This window comes from Schistocerca americana, chromosome X (assembly GCF_021461395.2).
Source record: "Schistocerca americana isolate TAMUIC-IGC-003095 chromosome X, iqSchAmer2.1, whole genome shotgun sequence".
Lineage (NCBI taxonomy): Eukaryota > Metazoa > Arthropoda > Insecta > Orthoptera > Acrididae > Schistocerca > Schistocerca americana.
The window spans coordinates 267,835,649-267,861,449 of record NC_060130.1 but is presented as its reverse complement, the minus strand read 5'-3'; the positions used below and the strand labels follow the sequence as shown (position 1 = coordinate 267,861,449).

The window sequence follows — 25,801 nt, the reverse complement described above, 5'->3', positions numbered from 1 at the left end:
TAAGGGTTGGATGCCGTTGAATTCCCGTTACATTGATGGTAAGACAAATGTTCGCAAATCACCTCTATCGCCTCAAAAAACAATTGCATCTTAAGTATCGAAGGACCGATGTACACACTGTCACAGTGCGTTGAAATGCAGCAACGCCGGCAGATGATAATTTGTGACCGACTGGGCTTCGAACGTGGACCTCCTGCTTACTAGACAGACGTGCTGACCACTGCACTATTTTTTTTTAAGTTTGAGAAGACTTTCAGCACCAGGTAGGCGGAGGCAATGAGGGCAGGGGTCGAAGATCCGAGGCCTGGCCTCAATGCCTCCCCCATACCTGTCACTGAGCAGCTGCATTATTCCCATGTATTCCATGTTTGCACCCGTATATTCCTTTAAATTGTAGAACAAAATTGAAGTAGTAATTATGGTACAATAAATACAGATTGCCGCCTCCAATGGCGTGCGTTCCTTGTAGAATATAACTTATAACAGAGAAAAGGGTGACGGAAAAATACATAACAAACATTCATTCAGAAATATATTCACAATTTAAGTTATTATGCACTGGATGCATATGAGGTCTTTAAGGAAGCCATATATTTCTCAACAAATGAAAGAAATTTATCCTGCTCCTAAAAAAAAAAAAAAAAAAAAAAAAAAAAAAAAAAAAAACTGTCCACCTCATAGTAGCCCACATAAAGCGATTCTGCTGATGGTGCTAAACTGAGTAATAAGCACATTGTATTATTATTTTCCACAGTGTTTAAGAATTCAGGCCCTGTCATAGATAATTGATCTAGATTCAACAGTCCGATTAAGAATTTGGTTTACCCAGTCGATGATATGATGAGAGTCGTAGCCGGACATCCACATTACGACTGACTGGCTGACTCCGATTAAAACGATCTGGTATCGAAATGAAATTACAGAAATCGGATAATTTGAACGTCTGTATTGCAACAATGCTGCGCATATAAATTCCTGTGATGGAGTAACAGGTAGAAAGTAAGAAATATGTCTACTATCAGCAATGTAACGTAATTATAACTCATATTTATGTGATGAAAATACTGAATCGAACAATACACATCTATTTCAGTGTGGGGAAGATACACCATATCGGAATTTCTGATGACATAATGACAATAATAATAATAATAAAAATTCCGTTTGGCTGATAAGGGAAACCCTCCTCCATATGGGTGGTACCAACGAAATCAAATACCTGAGGTGAACCAAATACTAACACAATCCTGAACGGCTACGCAATCCGCTGAACCCAAGATCCGGACACGTCTGAGTGAAAATCACCGCTACTCTGGTCACCGTCTGTTAGCTCAGTGAGCTCGGCTGAAAATATTTGCTTCCAAAGGCTGCAACACCCTCTGGTCTTGTCCGGTCCTGGAACCACCCAGGCCAAACCAATGAAACACAAACAATCATAAACTGTGCAGGCAAAGTCAACTATACACCAGGTTGTACACAACCCGGCTGTCGACAGACGGCAGTTGGATTTTCGGATTCTGGGGAGTCCAGGTTAGCACGGCAGAGAATATCGAAGATCTCTGGTAAATTTCCCTACAAGCAGAAAACATGCATTTGAAAACTAAACATCGATACATTGATCCAAATACGAAAACTAAATAATCTCACATAAGAAATCGACCGACAAAAAATTCTCGTTCTTGCTCTTCAAGAACCACGACTAACTGACAATGAAACCTTGCAATACGGAAACCATTGCATCTTCAAGAGCAAAATACAACAAAAGGTAGCGAAAGCCATACCAATCTTCGGCATTGCATTTCTCGAACACAGATCTATCATCAACTCTGTCAAAAAATCACACCCATCAACAATCAAATTGTTCAAATGGCTCTGAGCACTATGAGACTTAACAGCGGAGGTCATCAGTCCCCTAGAACTTGGAACTAATTAAACCTAACTAAGCTAAGGACATCACACACATCCATGAACGAGGCAGGATTCGAACCTGCGCCCGTAGCAGTCGCGCGGTTCCGGGCTGAAGCGCCTAGAACCGCTCAGCTACCGCGGCCGGCCCATCAACAATCGACTTATGACTATGCTCATTGAGAGCCCCAGTAAAAAATATACACTCATCAGTGCACATGCCCCCACCAAGACCGAAAATAAGAAAAACACCGAAAATGTCGAGAAATTCTGGACAGACTCGAAAATACTATGAGCAAAATTCACCAAAATGACGTGAAAATACTAACGGGAGACTTCAACTCTCTATTTGTGACAGAAAAACCCTGTAGAAAAATCATTGGTACAAATTCAATACACCGAAACGCTTAGACCAACGGCACGCGTCTGTTCTGACATTGCCAACAATTCAACCACAAAAAGATGTCTTCCCACTTTAGGAAAGAACCAGTTCGCAGGTAACATGCTTGGCTAGCAGGTGCAAGCTGCTTTCGTTCGCCTTTCTTGACTCGCTGAATGCCAGATTTTTAATTCTTTTGTAGCAGAGCTACAAGCAGGCAGATCTAGACTCAATAAGGGAATCGTAAGAAAACACTTGAGCAAAATTCGTCTTGCTACTTTCAGTAATTCTTAGTGTCAGAGCGAAAACCTTACGGTACTGCCAAATTCATAATGCCCCTTTTGACTTCTGCCGACATATTTTTTGTTGTTGTGAATACATAATTTTATCTATGAAATGCCACATTTTCATAATACTTGCGAGTGATACAGGAAATGAAGTAAATACAAATATTTTCGAAGTCAAAAGTCGGTAATATCCTACTAATTCGTGTTAAAATAGGCTCAATCGTCTTACAGACACTTAATGCTTTATTGAGATAGACTGCCGTAGTGATGTTTCTGTAGTAAGCTGTATTTAATTTGTATTAGTACAGTGAATATTTTAATTGCATTTTCCATTAGTTTACTACACGCAACAGTAATCATCAAAGAGAAATTAATCAGCAGCGGAATGTTCTTTCACGATATCTAAAACAATCTGACAAAGCCAAAGGTGTTTACAAATTGTAAGCCCGTAGAAACCCACTGGTTCTAACGATGGCATTAAACCAGTGTAGTTTTAAGAGTATTTTTGTCTAGAAATGAATTGCCTTGATGGTTGATCGATCAAGAGCGGGAAAGGTAAAATTTTACGAATATATGAAGAGAGGGACAAGTGCTTGTCAATACAAGTGCCTGAGAGACAATTTTCATTTCAACTCCTGGATAGTTTTGTTTCTCAAATCAACATAGTGCGTTATCATGCAGCAGCACAGGTGATGCAGTTTTGTTGCTCGTTTTTCTTACACTGCGACCGAAAGGTGTCTCAGTTGTTATCAACAAATTCCAGCTGTGTTGCACACACCCCTTGGGGCAGAATTCGTAGCCCAAAACACACTTTTGGAGCTATCAGATGCAAAATATTATGTTCACACTACTCTTTGCTCGAGTTTACGTCTTTTGGTGGGGCTCAGCCTCTCATTTCTTCTTAGGAAGTTAAAGATAAAGGCATCATAACACGTCACCACTAACAGTACTGCATAGGAATGCTCAATAGTCACTCCGTTGATTTTTGTTGTTTCGAATTAGAGCATGCAGTACTCCTACACCAGACTTCTGAACATTCCCTGTTGAATGCAAATGTTGCATGATGGTAAAATTGTAATCTATCACATATATCAGTAGTCGAGACTTCCTTAATGTGGAAAATCATTCATGCCAGCACGATCTTTATTGAAACAAGAATATCTTTTTCTGGCGTATTTTTCCCAAAAGCACTCATTCCAAACACAGTTCAAATCTTTCTAGCTGCCTCCTCTGCATTCACCCCTCTGTTATACCAAAAGTAAACATTGTTTTGCAGATGTTACACCTTTTTCCACTTGCGACTCAATTTTACAATGCTTAACTGTAGTTCATGATTTTCAAGTATGCAAAATCCAATGCTTAACTGCAAGATGATAACTAGAACTTCAAATTCGAAAATGACAGTTGATTCATACGCTGATAGCGTGGCGCCGCGTTTACATGGGCGGCGCCGGATTTCAGGCGGCAGGTGGCGTCTGGCCGGTGGCCGGTAGCCGTTGCAGCGCGAGGAATCGCTCGAGCGTAAACTGTTATGATTGCGACGCAGCCACGAGGTGTACTGCGGATTTGTTTCGGGAATACTTGTTATTGCTGGTGGGTAGAATGTTAAGCGAATTATCTTCGATGCTCAATCAGACTCATAACTTTAGACCGAAAAAAAAAAAAAAAAAAAAAAAAAAAAAAAAAAAAAAAAAAAAAAAAAAAAATTTACAGTTGGACGCGAATAGGCGACTATAAGTTTAGAATGCACAACGATTACCACTAGACCACGGGCTCACACAATGCGATAACATCTCGGAAGTAGATAACATCTCCTCCTAACACTTCCGCATCTTACAGTGTTGCCAGATTGTGCAGATAGCCGGAGTTAAGAGTTGTCAGGGGTGGTCAGTTTTATTGGCCATCTTAGTCTATGTGGCGCCGGCCGGCGGTGAGTTTTTATGTCTAAGACTGTACCTCTGTTGTACTCAGCAATGCTCTTTGATGGAACACACTCTTTGTTCAATATAGGTCTTTGCACACTGGCATGGAATCTGGTATACTCCAGCCTTCCACAGGCCAGTACCATCTTTGGTGCTTTCCAGTAATACTCGTGTTTTACTGTCTGAGCAAAAGGCAATTTTTACTCAGTGCCTCTTGAATATGCATCCAATTTTTCCCAACAGTGCGGCAGTACATGGTATAAAGGCATTGGCTGCCTCTTCCTCTGTGACTGTAGTGGTGGGACAGAGAGCATGCCTCATCTGCCACTCTGGATACCTGTTTTTTTTTCAGAATACAGTTCTGAGAAATTCCAGCTTCTGGGACAGGTTCTCTGCATCTGAGATGATGCAGGCCCTGTTTATAAGTGTTTTTAGTATGATATTCCTCTGCAAAGAATTGTGTCACCTATCTGCATGCAAATACAGGTCAGTGCACATTTGCTTTCGATACACGCAGTGGTGCAGGGTGCCATCGCCTCTTCTCTTGAGCATAATGTCCAAGACTAGTGATCTTCCTTCTGCTTCACTCTCTATAGTGAATTTGATGTTGAGGTGGATGGAGTTCAGATGTGTAAGGAAGTCAAGGAGTTTGTCCCTTCCATGGGCCATATGACAAATGTATCATTAACATAATAGAAAAAACACATGGGTTTCTATTTGGATGACACCAGGGCTAGCTCCTTGAAGTACTCCATATACAAATTTGCAACTACAGGCAAGGTTGGACTGCCCAGTATGACTCCTTTTATTTGTTCATAGTATTGTCCATTAAGCAGAAAATATGTGGAGGTCAGGTGATGCCTGAAAAGGTCAGTGGTCTTCTCATCAAATTTAAGTCTTACACCCCAAGGTGTCAAAGTGTTTTACAAAATCCACAGAACTATGGATGTGATAAGGCCACATAAATGCTTAGTATTTCTGTTAAATATTTTGCCAGCAAATGTGTGGGTGCCATAATGTTGCTGACAACAGGGCACAATGGTACCCCATCTTTGTGGGCTTTAGGGAGCCATAAAGTCTTGATGGTACAGATTGTTGAAGTAACAGTTTCTTGGGGACCTCCTCTGGTATATCCGTATACTGAAGAAGAGCCCTAGGCTTGTCTTCTGCCTTTTTTGTGGGGTCAGCATTGACTTTCCTGTAGGACTCCTCATCTAGGCTCTGCCTCTCCTCAATGTTTTTAGTGTCAACTGAGATTGTGGTTATAATCTTAGCAAGGCTTGGCAACCAGGTCTGAGTTTAATGAAGAAGGCTCTCAGCAAACAAAACTATCAAGGCAGACAGAGCATTTACACCAATGCTACCACAGACACCGATGCTAGCACCTCCACAATCGCCAATGTGCAGCTGCGGGCACGGACCATGGATGGAACAGTACACAGAGGGGAGGGTATATAATTTGGCCATGCACCCTCAGGAAGTTATCAAGTAGTTGGAAAGCTACCAAAATGTGCACATTGCTGCTAGTGCACCTAACTGAGACTATCAACAAATTATGATGTATGGCGAAAGAAGACATCTCTCTCCATTTCTTCTCCCATAGTCTCCTCTGCATCAGAAGATGAGGCAACATCAGTCTCTTCCTCTGCATGAAGTGACTGTTTCACTTTTTACCATTAGTGTCTTCTTGTTTTGCCAGACATCGTAATTTGTTGATAGTTTCAGTCAGGCACACTAGCAGTGATGCACACAGTTTGATAGCTCGCCAACTACTTGACGAGATCCCAAGGTGCATGGCTGAATTATATATGCTCCACCCCATGCGCTGTTCCCTTCATGATCCGTGCCCGCAACTGTGAGTCAGCAGTTCTGGAGGCGCTAGCGTCGGTGTCCGTGATTGCACTGATGTAAGTGCTCTGTCTCCCCTGATCACTGGATAGCTTTGTTTGCTGACAGTCTCCTTCATTGAACTCAGATATGGTTACCAAGCCCCCACAGAACGTATCTCTGCCTACGTAGATCAACACCTTCAACCCATTACATGCAGTCTCCCATCCTTCATCAAAGACACCAACCACTTTCTCGAATGCCTGGAATCCTTACCCAATCTGTTACCCCCGGAAACCATCCTTGTAACCATTGTTGCCACTTCCTTATACACAAATATTCCGCACATCGAGGGCCTCGCTGCGATGGCGCATTTCCTTTCACGCCGATCACCTGCCACCCTACCTAAAACCTCTTTCCTCATCACCTTAGCCAGCTTCATCCTGACCCACAACTTCTTCACTTTTGAAGGCCAGACATACCAACAATTAAAGGGAACAGCCATGGGTACCAGGATGGCCCCCACGTACGCCAACCTATTCATGGGTCGCTTAGAGGAAGCCTTCTTGGTTACCCAGGCCTGCCAACCCAAAGTTTGGTACAGATTTATTGATGACATCTTCATGATCTGGACTCGCAGTGAAGAAGAACTCCAGAATTTCCTCTCCAACTTCAACTCCTTTGATTCCATCAGATTCACCTGGTTCTACTCCAAATCCCATGCCACTTTCCTTGATGTTCATCTCCACCTGTCCAATGGCCAGCTTCACACGTCCGTCCACATCAAACCCACCAACAAGCAACAGTACCTCCATTATGACAACTGCCACCCATTCCACATCAAACGGTCCCTTCCCTACAGCCTAGGTCTTCGTGGCAAACGAATCTGCTCCAGCCCGGAATCCCTGAACCATTAGACCAACAACCTGACAACAGCTTTCGCATCCCGCAACTACCCTCCCGACCTGGTACAGAAGCAAATAACCAGAGCCACTTCCTCATCCCCTCAAACCCAGAATCCCCCACAGAAGAACCACAAAAGTGCCCCACTTGTGACAGGATACTTTCTGGGACTGGACCAGACTCTGAATGTGGCTCTTCAGCAGGGATACGACTTCCTCAAATCCTGCCCTGAAATGAGATCCATCCTTCATGAAATCCTCCCCACTCCACCAAGAGTGTCTTTCCGCCGTCCACCTAACCTTCGTAACCTGTTAGCTCATCCCTATGAAATCCCCAAACCACCTTCCCTACCCTCTGGCTCCTATCCTTGTAACCGCCCCCGGTGTAAAACCTGTCCCATGCACCCTTCCACCACCACCTACTCCAGTCCTGTAACCCGGAAGGTGTACATGATCAAAGGCAGAGCCACATGTGAAAGCACCCACGTGATTTACCAACTGACCTGCCTACACTGTGATGCATTCTATGTGGGAATGACCAGCAACAAACTGTCCATTCGCATGAATGGACACAGGCAGACAGTGTTTGTTGGTAATGAGGATCACCCTGTGGCTAAACATGCCTTGGTGCACGGCCAGCACATGTTGGCACAGTGTTACACCGTCCGGGTTATCTGGATACTTCCTACCAACACCAACCTATCAGAACTCCGGAGATGGGAACTTGCTCTTCAATATATCCTCCCTTCCCGTTACCCACCAGGCCTCAATCTCCGCTAATTTCAAGTTGCCGCCACTCATACCTCACCTGTCATTCAACATCATCTTTGCCTCTGCACTTCCGCCTCGACTGACATCTCTGCCCAAACTCTTTGTCTTTAAATATGTCTGCTTGTGTCTGTATATGTGTGGATGGATATGTGTGTGTGTGCGAGTGTATACCCGTCCTTTTTTCCCCCTAAGGTAAGTCTTTCCGCTCCCGGGATTGGAATGACTCCTTACCCTCTCCCTTAAAACCCACTTCCTTTCGTCTTCCCCTCTCCTTCCCTCTTTCCTGACGAAGCAACCGTTTGTCGCGAAAGCTAGAATTTTGTGTGTATGTTTGTGTTTGTTTGTGTGTCTATCGACCTGCCAAAGCTTTCGTTCGGTAAGTCACATCATCTTTGTTTTTATATATATATATATATATATATATATATATATATATATATATATATAATGGAAGGAAACATTCCACGTGGGAAAAATTATATATAAAAACAAAGATGAGGTGACTTACCGAACAAAAGTGCTGGCAGGTCGATAGACACACATCTATCGACCTGCCAGCACTTTTGTTCGGTAAGTCACCTCATCTTTGTTTATATATATATATATATATATATATATATATATATATATATATATATATATATATATATATAGCTGACCAATAGGCAGGTAAGCTAAGATTTATAGACTCCTAGCATACACCTCTGCAGTGGAAGTCACTAATGTACACATGTCTTGGAGTGCTTGACGAAGAAGTAGCTGGTTTCAGTTGTGATGGTGAAAGAAATTTTTGATAGCAATATTGGATTATCAAGGGTGGGAAAGAGGTGGTATTCCAAAATTCCCGATCACCAGATTTTGTATAATGTCTTGCATGAAATTCCAAAGGCATTCATGTTATATCATGAAGACAGCATTGTGACATTGTCAGTGATGAGTTGTGTGTTGAATGGGGACATTAAGCTCTGTGATCCAGATTGTGTTATTGAACAGGAGTATGCTATGTGTGAGCATCAGGTTTCATCCACTCTCTTTTCCAATCCTCATACACTAAACAAATATGACATTACTCCACGCACACACACACACACACACACACACACACACACACACAAAACTGTCACTTACACTCATAAAAAGACACTCAATTCAAATGAAAAGTATTGTTGTGTACTGAGAACTACTCTTCATTTCCTCCAGATGAAGTCAACAATGCCCATATAAATGATATAATCTAAAGAAAGATTCAGCCAGTGGACGATTGTTCAGACAACACTCCTCGGTCAGCTAATTGAATTAGAAAAAGAGAAATTAGGAAAACAGATCAACAATACTTAATCATATATTGTTGCTGTGAAGTATGAATGTGTTTATCAAACTTAAGCATGGAAAGGATGTAAAAAATTATAGGACTCTTTTTAAAAAACTATGAACACACAGGTGCACAAGATGAAGGTAACTGGTGTCTGTATGAAAAAGTACATACTAATGGTGATTGTTTTGTCACATAAGGATGTTAAAGAACTGCTAAACAATGAAATACTGAAGACCAAATTTAACTAGGAGCTTTGTCAAGTAGAAGGCCACTTTCATTTTATGTAATGTTCTAACTTGTACAGAAAATGATGAATTGGGGATTGCATATAATACAAGAAGACATGTCATTCAAGTAGTTCAAAAATGATTTTAAACTTTATTACAAAATAGGTCATCAAGATAAAGAAACAACTGGACAGGGAGAGATAAAGCCATTCCTGAGGAAGATGATATTTCATAGAGCAAGAGTGAGTGTAATATACCTCTGCTGTCAATGATAACTTGGTTGTTTCCATGTATCTGAAATGTATTGACTTGAGGTCTGGGTCTAAGTACTGAATAATCCAAAGAGTAAATTATGGATAGCTTCTCTAAAATAACTATTATGGTGAAGCATAGGTGACTGAGCAAGAGATTATGAAATAATATATGAGGACAAAAGACAGAATGTTTTATGAAGAAGGAGCAAGACAGAGAATCATAAATAGGAGCTCAGAGAGAGGCAATCTTTCCTGCTATCATCACTGACTTCTGAACCTGAACTCATAAATCTGAAATCTGTAAGCCCTGGATAAACATACATAATGTGTGAAGGTACCATTATGCTCTCAAAGACAGGTAAGCTACATTCCTAACAATGAGTGAAAGGCATCTGGTGCATGTGAGGTACATGAATTGAGGCTGTGTCATCTTCCTGGCATTGGGAGATACTGATTGCATATAACTGGCAGCTCCAAATATTGCAACTAACAACATCAATATATTATTTATTCTAGAGAAAACATGTGCTGGAATTGGAAAAAAAACATATGATACTGAGAAACTCTACAAGCAAATGGTAATTATGGACACTAAGTTTGACATTGATCACACAAAGGATTGGTTATACTGTAACATGCATACGAATCATCAGTAACAGATACACAACAAAAGCTATTTTGTTAAATGTTTTGTGCTGCACCATGCTCATCAATGAGTTTCATAAAATTCTGGAAGACAGTACATGGTGTAGTCTACTACAAATGGGAGAGAGAGCAGAGGAACATGGAGATTATGTAGAGAAGGGTGGAAGTGAAAAATGAATGAACAAAGGTGGGATAGCCTGGGAAAGGTGCTACTGGAGATTAAGGCCAGATGGATTGCAGGATTGAAGGATTTGTTGTAGGAGCAATTTGAATCTACATATTTCAAAGAGAAGCAGATATTGAGTGGGAGGAGGGGAGGACAGAAGGGGTTAGTTTTGTGAAGTAGCCATTGAAGTCACACATGCTGTGTTCTGCAGTGTATTTCACCCCTAGATAATCAACCCTGATACTGGTCACAATTATGTGGAAGGCCATTCATTCAAGTGGACAACTAATGGGTGGTCATGTCATGCATACATAAAAGGCTGTGCAAAAGTTGCAACACAACTAGTATATGATATGACTGTTTCCACAGATGGCCCTTCCTCTGATAGGATAGCATCTGTCTATGATAGGACCAGAATGAGATTTAATGGGTAGTGGGTCAGGACAAGTATTACAACTGGACGTTCTACAGGTGTGTGACTGATTGGAAATGGCAATGGAGTAGCATATCTCTATAACAAACATTTGACCCCCAGTCCACCTGACTTCAGTCCCTTCTAGCCCCTGTTCCACACTTCAGTTCTCATGACCACCCAACCCACATTCCCTCATTTTCAACTCAGAACCTCCTCCCTGCAGTCTTCCTCTCTTCTGTCTCCTCTTCCCAGTTCACTCCGATGAATCGTAGTGCACCACATGTTACTCCTCAAGTCTGTGTTAGAGAAAGCTTGTTGGTGAGATAACCATTGCACTTGTTGCCACTCCATCCCAGCCATTAGCTACCCTAACAATGCAGGTGTGTGTGTGTGTGTGTGTGTGTGCACACATGTGTGTGATCTCTAAAGAATGATTAATCCAAAATCTTAGCAGTATATATAGTTTATGTGCCAATTAACCACTCAAAGCTTCAGCTTTATGGTGAATCGTTACATTTATTTCTTCCATTGTTCAGGACAGGTTTGTGTATTTGTACTTTCCTTACCTTCTCTACTGTCAGTAACCTGAAATAATTGTACTTGTTGGCAGTTATCATTATGTGTTATACGATCTACTATCAATTATTACATGCTCTGTATCTCCTTTCACATTTTTTCTGCAATTAGCAATATCCCATATGCAACAAGGTTCTGTCTGTATGTTATGTGAACTAAATGCCAATAAAAATGATATCATGTTGATAAGTTGTCATATGGCTGCGAAAGTGTGTGACAGGAAAGTTATTCATGCAAAAGCAACAAGCAATGAGAATGTCAACATGTTTAATTTGCAGTCTGATGTCTGCAATGAACCACAGGAATGAATGTACCAGTATAGCATCAAAAATATGGGCTGGGAGTTACTCCAAAGAATTCAGAAAACTGCAACATTAAAGAAACTGCATGGCAAAAGTGAATAAGTAAAGTATACTGTCATTCTGGCTGTAGACTTTGTCCAGTCACGGATGTGGAAGTCTATACTGCGAATCTCACAGGCCTATGGAAATTTGTGATGACCATTACTATTCCTCGATCTGATGGAGATAGAGGCTTCTAAGTTGCTGTGTGATCTTTTACAGGTCTGCCATGATAGAAGTGCAGTCAAAATCTCATGATGGAATGCTGTTGTAATCAAGAGAATGATGAAAGACTGCTTGCAGGGTTCTGTATATACCCAAAATTTTGGTACATCCATAAGGATTTTCTGTTGGAGGCTTTACAGCATGAAACAGCAGCACTTGGAATGGTTGCCTAGACTGAAAAATCTTCTCCTCTGTGCTCACAGTGATAGCCATGCCAAGTCATTGAGTAAGATGGAAATAACCAATGAACAGCTAATTTTGTGGTGTATTAGGACAAAATTCAGAATTGCTCCAAACAAATACAGATATCTCGTTTTTGAAGGAAAATTATACATGAATCATATGACCAAAGCAACTGATGTTTCCATAGGCAGACTAAAATTCTTTCTGTATACAGAGATATATCTAGATCAAAACAATAAATTTATTAAATTTAAAGTTGTGCACTAAATATTGTGCAAATAAACAGCAAGCACGTTGCAGTTATGAAGAAACTGATAAGGGAATATTTGGTTCATTTTATCATTTTCTGCTTTATAGCACCACCAGGTCATACCACAATGCCTTAACCCTTTGATGCTGAGTGTGCCATAACAGAGCGCATACCTGCATATTGTTGGTATGCTCCACAGGGCAGTACTCTCTATGCTGGGCACAATATGGCTCTGAAAACAGTAATGCCCACTGTGCAGAATGGTTATTATACAGATGCTTCTGTATTTATTGTTACCAAAAAGTTCTTAAAATAAATTGTACTTTGAATAGCCATTATTATTGATGTTCCTAACACTAGGTAACATTACAAAGAAGCACATTTCAAAAAGTTGTTGTGACTGATATATTTTACAAACAAGGCACAACACACAGTCTCACATCATATTGTTTACAGCAGTAACATGATTCCTTTCAGTTTTTGTTCATGCTGCATATGATACTCCTTCTTACAGGCCCATGTTGTTTTACTGATGATTCAATGATGCCTGGAAAGTGCCTTTCTTGCAGCTGTCAAGGAATCTCCTCATTTGATCAACAACCTCATGATGCTTTCCTTTCTTGGTGGTATGTCTCTTAAGCCTCACTAATGAGGATGAAATCCAGTGACTGAAGTATTTTTTCCAGTATGAACCTTGTAAATAACATGGGAATTTGGCACACACATGTCTAAGGAGTGAATTTTTTTTTTGGTGCCATTCCAGCATTTTACAAACACATTCCATTGAGCAGTAGAGTGTCATACTAATCCACTGGACCCATAAACTCATTGCAATTTAAAACACATTTTGGTTTATGTTTTTTGGTATTAATTTGGTGGACCATTTTCACAGACAATTTCATTGCAGCTGTATGGCAAGTCATCAACATACATGTGTCTCCTTTGTGCTGCCACTTCAAAGCCATTGTAATCTCTGTTGACCTAAATTCTGTCTCACCGGTTCACAGTTTGGTTTCAAGTTTTCGTGTATTTTTCCTGTTCATGAAAACTGTATCTACTGCAGTTATTCCTCTTTTATGCTAGCAATGAAAGAGAGATGGACTTCTGTGCCATTTATTTACACACAGCATGTGTTTTATAGTAAGCATTTACTAATAATATCCCTGAAACATATATATTTGATGTTAGCACTCCTGGCACACTCAGCTCCTGTTGCATATATGTGTCACTAGCACTGGAGGTATGATCACTGAGCATGGATATATACATTGCTAGTAGTTAAGGGGTAAAATATTTCAGTTGCTGAGTTTGGGGCCAGTGAGTGGAGTCACAAACTGTGCTTGGTCAAAATGTTTGTGCCTATGAGGAGAATTCAAAGAAATGTGATTTTTAGATGTGACGAAAGCAATGCTCTGCAAATGATACAGAGGTCTGTCCACTCATGCTACTATTTACAAAACAGTAACAATCGCCTGGTTTAAAAGTCACATATTTAACCAAATGCATCACATCACTGAGTAGAAGTTGGGAAAACTAGGTGTATATTCTGAAAATGTAGCAAACTTAATGGAATACCACTCACACAGGGCAAAGAAAGTATAATAGATTATCCAGTGTTCAGAATATGATGTGGATGAAACACTTTAGTCCGACCACATCATTAGTACATTTTGCCATTGGTCATGGACTCTATCTGGTGTATGTACACCAACAAAAGTGAAGTGGAGACACCTAGGTAGAGGGGCAGATGTTGAGAGAAAGAAATATTGTAGGTATAATCAAAAATAATCAGCAACTTGTAATGCTGTGGTCACTGTCTAATAAAATTTCTCTTAAACTCAGCAAGATTAAATAAATATTTGAATTCAAAGATGATGAATAGGAAAGTTGTATATTTACAGTTAAGGTAATATACTGAAGAATATCAATGAGGGTATAACATAAAACAATGGGCTGGTAAATCATCACTAAATGAGATGGCCTAGCAGCTACAACCATTTTATTTGTGAATTGGCACCAACTCATGGAATGTGTAAAAACTAGAGAGCGTCAGATGTTTTACTGAAGTGCTGATAGCCCTCCTGTGTATTAAAGTATACTAGGTAGTGGAATAATCAGGACTACTGCCAGATGTTTGTGTCACTCTGGCACAATATTTCAGCCACATGACTCGTTGCCTTCTTCAGGTAGCACCTGAAGAAGGCAACGAGTTACGTGGCTGAAATATTGTGCCAGAGCGACACAAACATCCGGCAGTAGTCCCGATTATTCCACTTGTCAAGATCTCGCTGGGAAAGCCTGAAGAGTATACTAGGTAGTATTGTGCTGAATTTGTTGACAGCTGTTTCCTCAACCTCTCTAACACCTGACCATATCATTAGTGCTTAGTAACAGAACTCACAGTATCTGCATTAGATTAAGTGGGCATTTAACTGCAGTAAATATGTGTAATTTTGGTAAAGGGAAAACTATAAACAACTGTAGAGTAAGAGAAATTTAATTATGTTTAGAAGTAGCACAGTCCACTTTATCTTCTAGGTGGTGAAACATCTTGTATTATGACAATACTGACCTGTAGACTGTGTATGGTGATCATCTGTTTCACCTGACCATTCTGTTCCTTCCTCAGAGTCTGTAATATCTTCAATGACATTTTCCACATCCACATCAGCAATGTCTAGACTTGCTTGAGTGCCAAACCTCTTCAGCCCTGCTGAAGAGAGGCTCCTATATGGCAGGTCTTGATTCTCATGTAGCGAGTTCTCTGGACTGACTTCAACATTATCTTCAACCAGATGTTTCTCAGATCTCACACCAAACATCTAAATAAACAAAAAGAAATCTCATGTACAGATAACAGTCACAAACACATATGTCAAAAGCTAAATGAAGACTGAATATACTGATGAGTCAATACATGCTGACAATTGCCCCCTGCAAGAATGAATGCCATCTGGTAGCACTGCAGCATGTGACATGGTAAGGAAGGTATATAGGCGGAGCAGAGATGAATAGAGAATCAGTGTAGTAAGGATATATACTGCATATGGGGAAATCCACTGACTTTTGCAAAGGGCAGATTGTTATGGCCCAGTGCTTTAGAATGAGCATCTTAACAATGGCAAAGCTGATCAGCTGCATGTGATCTACTGTTGTGAGTATCTATGGAAAGTGGTTGGAGGACAATGAGACCATGAGTAGGTCACAAAGTATTGGAAATCTATGTCTCATTGCAGAATGTTGAGATCTGAGGCTTGGCCACTCTGTGAAGCAGGACAGGTGGTAATATGTGGTAGGTTGTACAATGCTGATGCATATAAAAGTGTTTTGGAGCACAACATTTGGTGCACATTGTTGAAAATGGTTCCACAGCAGACAACAAATAACAGTATCATCTGCAATGGACTGTGGATTGATGGAATTGTGTTGCCTAGACAGATGAACACATTTTTTATTCCACCAGGTTGAGCTCATATGGCTGTTCAAAAGATACATGCCACCACAAACACAAGCTCTTGCAGCAGTATTATGCCATGGGGGACTTTACCTCGGCTTCCATGGGGCCTGTGGTAGTAATTGAAGGCACCATGACATATGTAGACTACATGAACATTACTGCAGATCACGTGAATCCCTTCATGCTTCACATCTTCCCCGACAGTGATGGCATCTTTCAGCAGCATAACTGTCCACATCATGAAGCCAGACCAATGTTACACTGGTTTGAAGGGCATGAGAGTGAGTTCACATAGATGTTTTGCTTACCAAATTCACCTGATCTAAACCCAATGGAACATGTCTGGGACACTAACAGGCACCAGCTCTGCATCCACAAATCACTGACCTGTAATTTACAGGAACTGTGGTCGTGTGCATAACATCTGGAAGGACTTGTCAAATCCATAACATGCAAAATGCTACTGTATTGTATCCAAAGGTGTACCAAAATGCTATTAAGTAGGTAGTCATATTGTTTTTACTCATCAATGTGTATTCCCTGCTGAAAGTGTTTCAGAAACAGCTACTATTTCTTTTACCTTTAGTTTCACAGGACTCTCTCTTAGAGTAATGTGGACTGAAATGTGACTTATATTGACAATTTACTTTGTAAATTTGATGATTTGTGACATTTTGTTATCCACTACCATAAGTAAATAAATTAAATGTCAGCAGTTAAGCACTGTTTGCAGACATGAGAATAACGCTTCTTCTCTTTGTCTCATAATATAACATGAAAGTAACTGGTGATTTGATATATTCAAAAGTATTTACTAACAATATGTTAGCTAACTGCTGAACACATTTAAAGAAAAAAATGTACTAATTATTGCTGACAAACATGCTAATAATTTGTTACTACTTTGACTGTGATTATAATTTGTTAAGATGCCATTGACTCCTTTTTTAGTCAATTGTCAATGAGTACAGCAATTTCTTCATTACTAATATTTGGCAAAAATTTCATCAGTAGGTGACAGTGTTCTGTGAAAGCTGAATTTTTTGCCTCTGCCATCTTCTATAGCTATGACTGTACTCTCTGAAAACTATTGTCAAGTGTGTGGCAGATGGTACAATATTTCCCATTGTTCCATGTATTATGGTTTCTTCATCTTACATTTTGGTATGTTGTACAGCAAGAATAATTGAGTAAATTCCTCTGTGTATAGTGTATTTGGTTTAATCTTGTCTCATGGTCCCTACAGGACTGATAATTCGGGGGTTGTAGTATATGCCTAGGTCCCTCACTAAATACTGTTATTTGAAACTTCATAAGTAGAATTTTGTTGGATAGTTGTTGTCTATCTTTAAACCAATTCAGGTTTTTCAGCATCTCAGTGATTCTCTCCCATGGATAAAAAATAACTGTGACCGTTCTTACTGCCCTTCTTTGTATATGTACTTGAGTAATACCATCAGTCTCAGTTCCTATGTCATTTATGGGTGTCTTATGTGACAGTTATGCCTGTCTAAATATTAACTTTTTGTCAATGACATTTTACATTTAATCATTTTGTGAGAGGTCTTTTGATAAAATTATCCTATGGTAGTCACTGGAGACTTCATATGTTGCCCTTTTGATGTCTAAAACTTTCATGATTGTACAGAACTTGTAAGTACATCAGGACCTACAACTTAACATGGATGTTAAATGTGAGTATTGTGCACATAGTCCACAACCAGTAAACAATATGAGCAACATGTTAAGATGATGGAAAGTGTGGCTTAAAAGCTTTGCACAGTTTGGACTCCAATTAAGCATCTCTTTTGTGGCTTATGGTGCAATATGATGTAGAAATATATCTTACATTTATTGAATTATAGCAATGCAAGAATACGTTTTAAAAATAATTGTAGAAGTTTTCCAGTAGAGTGTATTTTTTATCTTCTAACACATAGCATTTTGTATTTATTATTTATTTATTTATCTCATTTATTTATTTCAAATCCTGCACATCCAGATACCAAGCAATTCACTTGTAAGTAGAATGAGTATAAACAGTGTTTTACAAAGATTCTTTCAAATATTGTTATAAGATACATGGATTATAAGACATGTGAAATGAAGAACTGTTCCATCACCAACATTACAAGACAGAAGATAATTAACAAAATGCTGCTAAACTAATGACAGCCCAGTGAATAAGGAAAGCAGGTTAACAAATATTTAAAAGAAAAATAGAAACTTTGTAGGAATACAGGCTAATTAAAAATCTTGAATACTTAACTGATTAACAGATTCTACTGAATAGCATTAGGTTATGCTGTATTAAATAAATGTGAGGGTATAGTCAAAAGCCGGCCATTGTGGCCGAGCAGTTCTAGGCACTTCAGTCTGGAACCGCGCGACTGCTACGGTCGCAGGTTCAGATCCTTCCTTGGGCATGGATGTGTGTGATGTCCTTAGGTTAGTTAGGTTTTAAAGTTATAGGGGACTGATGACCTCAGATGTTAAGTCCCATAGTGCTCAGAGCCGTTTGAACCATTTGGTATAGTCAAAATTGTACTGGCATTCAGGTTTTCCCCACTCAACTCTCCAAAAACTCTAATTAGTCTTCAATTGCTGCAGATTTAACAAGAATTGTTAGAAATGATTCTTGTTGTTTTAGACATTCATTTTAAATATGCATAAATTTTTCTGTTAGGGACTGCTTAAGTAGTTGTTTAAATTTTGAGCCGGCCAGAGTTGCTGAGTGGTTCTAGGTGCTTCAGTTTGGAACCGCGCAACCGCTATGGTCGCAGGTTCGAATCCTGCCTCAGGCATGGATGTGTGTGATGTCCTTAGGTTAGTTAGGTTTAAGCAGTTCTAAGTTCTAGGGGACTAATGACCTCCGATGTTAAGTCCCATAGTGCTCAGAGCCATTTGTGAGTATTGTGCACATAGTCCACAACCAGTAAACAATATGAGCAACATGTTAAGATGATGGAAAGTGTGGCTTAAAAGCTTTGCACAGTTTGGACTCCAATTAAGCATCTCTTTTGTGGCTTATGGTGCAATATGATGTAGAAATATAGCTTACATTTATTGAATTAGAGCAATGCAAGAATACGTTTTAAAAATAATTGTAGAAGTTTTCCAGTAGAGTGTATTTTTTATCTTCTAACACATAGCATTTTGTATTTAGGGGTTTATTAGTTATTGGGAGCTCCAACATCAGGCGGATGATGGAGCCCCTTAGGGAAACAGTGGAAAGGTCGAGGAAGAAGGCCAATGTTCACTCTGTCTGCTTGCCGGGGGTCTCATCTGAGATGTGGAGGAGGCCCTGCCGGCGGCGATAGAGAGCACTGGGTGCACCCGACTGCAAATTGTTGCTCATGTCGGCACCAATGACTCCTGCCGTCTGGGTTCAGAGGTCATCCTCAGTTCGTACAGGCGGTTGGCGGAATTGGTGAAGGCGGAAAGCCTCGCTCACAGGGTGGAATCAGAGCTAACTATTTGTAGTATTGTTCTCAGAACTGATCGCGGTCCTCTGGTTTGGAGCCAAGTGGAAGACTTAAACCGGAGGCTCAGATGATTCTGCGGAGATCTGGGGTGCAAATTTCTTGACCTCCGCTATTGGGTGGAGAAATGTAGGGTCCCCCTGAATAGGTCAGGCGTGCACTACATGCCGGAAGTGGCTACAAGGGTAGCGGAGTGCATGTGGAGTGCACATGGGGTTTTTTTAGGTTAGAGAATTCCCTCCCTAGGCCCGACAAGACGCCTCCTGAGACGTGGCAAGGTACGAGTAGGCAAAATTTAACAGGGAATAACAATATTAATGTGCTAATAGTAAACTGCAGGAGCATCTATAGAAAGGTCCCAGAACTGCTCTCATTAATAAACGGTCACAACGCCCATATAGTACTAGGGACAGAAAGTTGGCTGAAACCAGACGTAAACAGTAATGAAATCCTAAACTCAGATTGGAATGTATACCGCAGAGACAGGCTGGACAGTGAAGGGGGAGGTGTGTTTATAGCAATTAGTGGTGCAATAGTATTGAAGGAAATTGACAGAGATCCGAAATGTGAAATAATTTGGGTGAAGGTCACGGTTAAAGCAGGCTCAGACATGGTAATTGGATGTCTCTATAGGCCCCCTGGCTCAGCAGCGGTTGTGGCTGAGCACCTGAAGGATAATATGGAAAATACTTCAAGTAGATTTCCCCACTATGTTATAGTTCTGGGTGGAGATTTTAATTTGCCGGATATAGACTGGGAGACTCAAACGTTCATAACGGGTGGCAGTGACAAAGAACCCAGTGAAATTTTTTTAAGTGCTTTATCTGAAAACTACTTTGAGCAGTTAAACAGAGAACCGAGTCATGGCAATAACATATTAGACCTTGTGGTGACAAACAGACCCGAACTATTTGAAACAGTTAACGCAGAACAGGGAATCAGCGATCATAAAGTGGTTACTGCATCAATGATTTCAGCCGTAAATAGAAATATTAAAAAAGGTAGGAAGATTTTTCTGTTTAGCAAAAGTGAAAAAAGCAGATTACAGAGTACCTGACGGCTCAACACAAAAGTTTTGTCTCAAGTACAGATAGTGTTGAGGATCAGTGGACAAAGTTCAAAACCATCGTACAATATGCATTAGATGAGTATGTGCCAAGCAAGATCATAAGAGATGGAAAAGAGCCACTGTGGTACAACAACCGAGTTAGAAAACTGCTGTGGAAGCAAAGGGAACTTCACAGCAAACATAAACATAGCCAAAGCCTTGCAGACAAACAAAAATTACGCGAAGCGAAACGTAGTGTGAGGAGGGCTATGCGAGAGACATTCAACGAATTCGAAAGTAAAGTTCTATGTACTGACTTGGTAGAAAATCCTAAGAAATTTTGGTCTTATGTCAAAGTGGTAGGTGGATCAAAACAAAATGTCCAGACACTCTGTGACCAAAATGGTACTGAAACAGAGGATGAAAGACTAAAGGCCAAAATACTAAATGTCTTTTTCCACAGCTGTTTCACAGAGGAAGACTGCACTGTAGTTCCTTCTCAAGATTGTCGCACAGATGAAAAAATGGTAGATACCGAAATAGATGACAGAGGGATAGAGAAACAATTAAAATCGCTCAAAAGAGGAAAGGCCGCTGGACCTGATGGGATACCAGTTCGATTTTACACAGAGTACGCAAAGGAACTTGCCCCCCTTCTGGCAGCAGTGTACCATAGGTCTCTAGAAGAGCATAGCGTTCCAAAGGACTGGAAAAGGGCACAGGTCATCCCCGTTTTCAAGAAGGGATATCGAACAGATGTGCAGAACTATAGACCTATATCTCTAACATCAATCAGTTGTAGAATTTTGGAACACGTATTATGTTCGAGTATAATGACTTTTCTGGAGACTAGACATCTACTCTGTAGGAATCAGCATGGGTTTCGAAAAAGACAGTCATGTGAAACCTAGCTCGCGCTATTCATCCACGAGACTCAGAGGGCCATAGACACGGGTTCACAGGTAGATGCCGTGTTTCTTGACTTCTGCAAGGCGTTCGATACAGTTCCCCACAGCCGTTTAATGAACAAAGTAAGAGCATATGGACTATCAGACCAATTGTGTGGTTGGATTGAAGAGTTCCTAGATAACAGAACGCAGCATGTCATTCTCAATGGAGAGAAGTCTTCTGAACTAAGAGTGATTTCAGGTGTGCCGCAGGGGAGTGTCATAGGACCGTTGCTATTCACAATATACATAAATGACCTTGTGGATAACATCGGAAGTTCACTGAGGCTTTTTGCAGATGATGCTGTGGTGTATCAAGAGGTTGTGACAATGGAAAATTGTACTGAAATGCAGGAGGATCTGCAGCGAATTGACGCATGGTGCAGGGAATGGCAATTGAGTCTCAATGTAGACAAGTGTAATGTGCTGCGAATACATAGAAAGATAGGTCCCTTATTATTTAGCTACAAAATAGCAGGTCAGCAACTGAAAGCAGTTAATTCCATGAATTATCTGGGAGTACGCATTAGGAGTGATTTAAAATGGAATGATCATATAAAGTTGATCGTCGGTAAAGCAGATGCCAGACTGAGATTCATTGGAAGAATCCTAAGGAAATGCAATCCGAAAACAAAGGAAGTAGGTTACAGTACGCTTGTTTGCCCACTGCTTGAATACTGCTCAGCAGTGTGGGATCCATACCAGATAGGGTTGATAGGAGAGATAGAGAAGATCCAACGGAGAGCAGTGCACTTCATTACAGAATCATTTAGTAATCGCGAAAGTGTTACGGAGATGATAGATAAACTCCAGTGGAAGACTCTACAGGAGAGACGCTCAGTAGCTCGGTATGGGCTTTTGTTAAAGTTTCTGGAACATACCTTCACCGAAGAGTCAAGCAGTATATTGCTCCCTCCCACGTATATCTCGCGAAGAGACCATGAGGATAAAATCAGAGAGATTAGAGCCCACACAGAAGCATACCAACAATCCTTCTTTCCACAAGCAATACGAGACTGGAATAGAAGGGAGAACTGATAGAGATACTCAGCATACCCTCCGCCACACACCGTTAGGTGGCTTGCGGAGTATGGATGTAGATGTAGATTTGAACCATTTAAATTTTGACAGGTCATTGGCAATAAATTTAATTTGAGGAAGGAGAGCACTAAACAGTTTTGTGCTTGTGTACTGCACTCTTTTCTGCATCATGCTAAGGTTATTCAATTCACAATGTAGGTGCAGCCTTCTCTTTGCACTGTGATTGTCATATGAGATATTTGATGTATACAGAAACTGCAAATAAAACATATCAGTGAGAAAATGAAAATGAAATGAGTGTGTGGCATTCTTGGCCAGGAGACCACATCCGGGGAAGTTCAGCAGCCAAATGCAAGTCTTATTTCAGTTGACACCACACTGGGCAATTTGTGTGCTGGTGATGAGGATGAAATGATGATGAGGACAACACGACATACAATCCACAAGTGGAAAAAAATCTCCAACCAGACTGGGAATTGAACCTGGGCACACTGCATGGGAGGCAAGCACATTATGACTCAGCTAAGCAGAATATATATATGGGGCTATTGTTGTCACAATTTGTAATTCTCTAAACTTCTAGGGTGAACTCTACACATGAATTTAGTTACTCTCTCTTGAGCAGGGAAAATTTTTGGTGCCTTTGACTGATATCCTCAGAATACAATGTCATACCACACACACCAAAAAAAGTTTTGCATCACCTTGGTTCTGAGAGTTCCAGAACCTGTACAGGAAACTGGATCAGAATTCAACATAAACATCATTTCCGCCCCTTTTATTGCTCATGAAAACCACATATTGCATGCTGTACCACCATGCAGCAAGACCTTCAGTGGTGGTATTCCAGATTGCTGTACACATCAGTACCTCTAATACCCAGTAGCACGTCCTCTTGCATTGACACATGCCTGTATTCATCATGGCATACTATCCACAAGTTCATCAAGGCACTGTTGGTCCAGATTGTCCCACTCCTCAACTGCAGTTTGGTGTAGATCCCTCAGAGTGGTTGGTGGGTCATGTCGTCCATAAACAGCCCTCTTCAATTTATCCCAGGCATGTTTGATAGGGTTCATGTCTGGAGAACATGCTGGCCACTGTAGTTGAGTGATGTTGATATCCTGAAAGATGTCATTCACAAGATGTGCATGAGGGGGGCATGAATTGTTGACCATGAAGACGAATGCCTTGCCAACATGCTGCTAATATGGCTGCCCTATTGGTCAGAGGATGGCATTAACATATAGTACAGCCATTACAGCGCCTTCCATGACCACCAGCAGCGTATGTCGGCCCCACATAATGCCACCCCAAAACAGCAGGGAACCTCAACCATGCTGCACATGCTGAGCAGTGTGTCAAAGGGTTCAGCCTGATTGGGTTGCCTCCAAACACGTCTCCGACGATTGTCTGGTTGAAGGCATATGTGACACTCACTGGTGAAGAGAACATGATGCTGAGTGGACCATTCAGCATGTTTTTGGGCCCATCTGTACCGCACTGCATCGTGTTGTGGTTGCAAAGATGGACCTCACCATGGACGTCGGGAGTGAAGTTGCACATTATGCACCCTATTGCACACAGTTTGAGGCTTAACATGACGTCCTGTGGCTGCACAAAAAGCATTATTCAACATGGTGGAATTGCTGTCAGGGTTCCTCTGGGCCATAATCTGTAGGTAACGGTCATCCTCTGCAGCAGTAGCTCTTGGGCAGCCTCACTGAGGCATGTCATTGACAGTTCCTGTCTCTCTGTATCTCCTCCACGTCTGAACAACATCACTTTGGTTCACTCCCTTGTTGAGAGCCCTTCCTGGCACAAAGTAACAATGCAGATGCAATTGAATGACGGTATTGACCATCTATGCATGGTTGAACTACAGACAACATGAGCCGTGTACCTCTTTCCTGGTTGAATGACTCGAACTGATCAGCTGTCGGACCCCCTCCATCTAATAGGCACTGCTCATGCTTGGTTGTTTACTTCTTTGGGTGGGTTTAGTGACATCTCTGAACAGTCAAAGTGACTGTGTGTGTGATACAATATCCACAGTCAACATCTATCTTCAGGAGTTCTGGGAACCAGCGTGATGCAAAACTTTTTTTTCATGTGTGTATATTAATAATTTGACTTAGCTGAAGCATGCAATTTTGATGGCAACAATATCTCAAATAGATGTAATTACATGAATGACATAAGAAGCTAATGTGACTGCTATACAGTTTGTTGAGTATATATCAAAAACATTTGCTGATAACATTCATGAAATTATAAATTTATATGACCCTGGTCATTAGCACAAAAATTTTGTTGTGCATTTGACAAAGACAGTATGCCCTACATCCACAGGTTATGTATGAGCTGTTGATACCACAAATTTTATAGCTTTACTATTCATTTTTTCAGTCTGTGTTATCAGAAAATCTAAAATGAAGGAATATGCAGGCATTTTTATCATTGGCCACTGATATCAAAATGATTACTAATACTGTGGAGTATATTTTCAAATAAAGAGCTCCAACAATAACACAGAAATTTCAGTTTAACAAAATAAAATCAAACAGCCAGTGTATGTGGAAGATGAGAGTTTTAGACAAATGCTCAAACATGTAATGAATTCTTTATAGAGTGCTGTCTAATGAGAAGGAGTGCTGATGTTCTGCAATAGAACAGATGTTCAACACTTCAAAGAAAAATGAACTGCTGTGTTTATGTTGTATTTTCAGAATTGATGTTTGAACGTGTGAATATCTCAGTGTTGTATTAAGTCTTGACCCACAGAATACATATGACATTTCTTCAATGCTGACTGCGAGGAAATCAATACTGCCACAGACAAAAAGTGCTCATTAGAACATCTAAAGAAGCACATGAAAAATAAAGAGCAGATATTCTTAAGAATGTTGGTAACACCAGCTTTCATTTTTTCTTGCTTCCTTCTTTTTCTTCTTCTTGCCTCTTAGTTTTACATCCTAAAATTGATATTACTATTTTCACTGGTATGATGCCAGCATATGCCTCTTCCTATCTTCTGTTACCCTTCTTGTCTTTGCAGACTTAGTTCACCCAATATTTTCAATAAACATTTGAGCTAGTTTACATAGAAAGTGGTACAGGTATGTTCTGGACCATGAAAGACATCATTGTTCACTACGAAAACTTTTACTGATAGTGATGTTGGCACAAGAAACTTGTCATAGGAACAATAATCACTCTGTCACAAACCATTTCCC

The 25,801-nt window shown here is 40.5% G+C and overlaps 1 protein-coding gene across 1 annotated transcript in view; it reads right to left on the bottom strand.

Annotated features, from left to right (window-relative positions):
* The window catches only part of LOC124555588, a 1,059,882-nt gene that overhangs the window by 109,224 nt on the left and 924,857 nt on the right, over positions 1 to 25,801 (bottom strand). Inside the window, exon 18 of the mRNA XM_047129551.1 lies at positions 15,163 to 15,412. Within this exon, the coding sequence (XP_046985507.1) occupies positions 15,163 to 15,412 (250 nt within the window). The remainder of the gene's footprint in view (positions 1 to 15,162; positions 15,413 to 25,801) is intronic.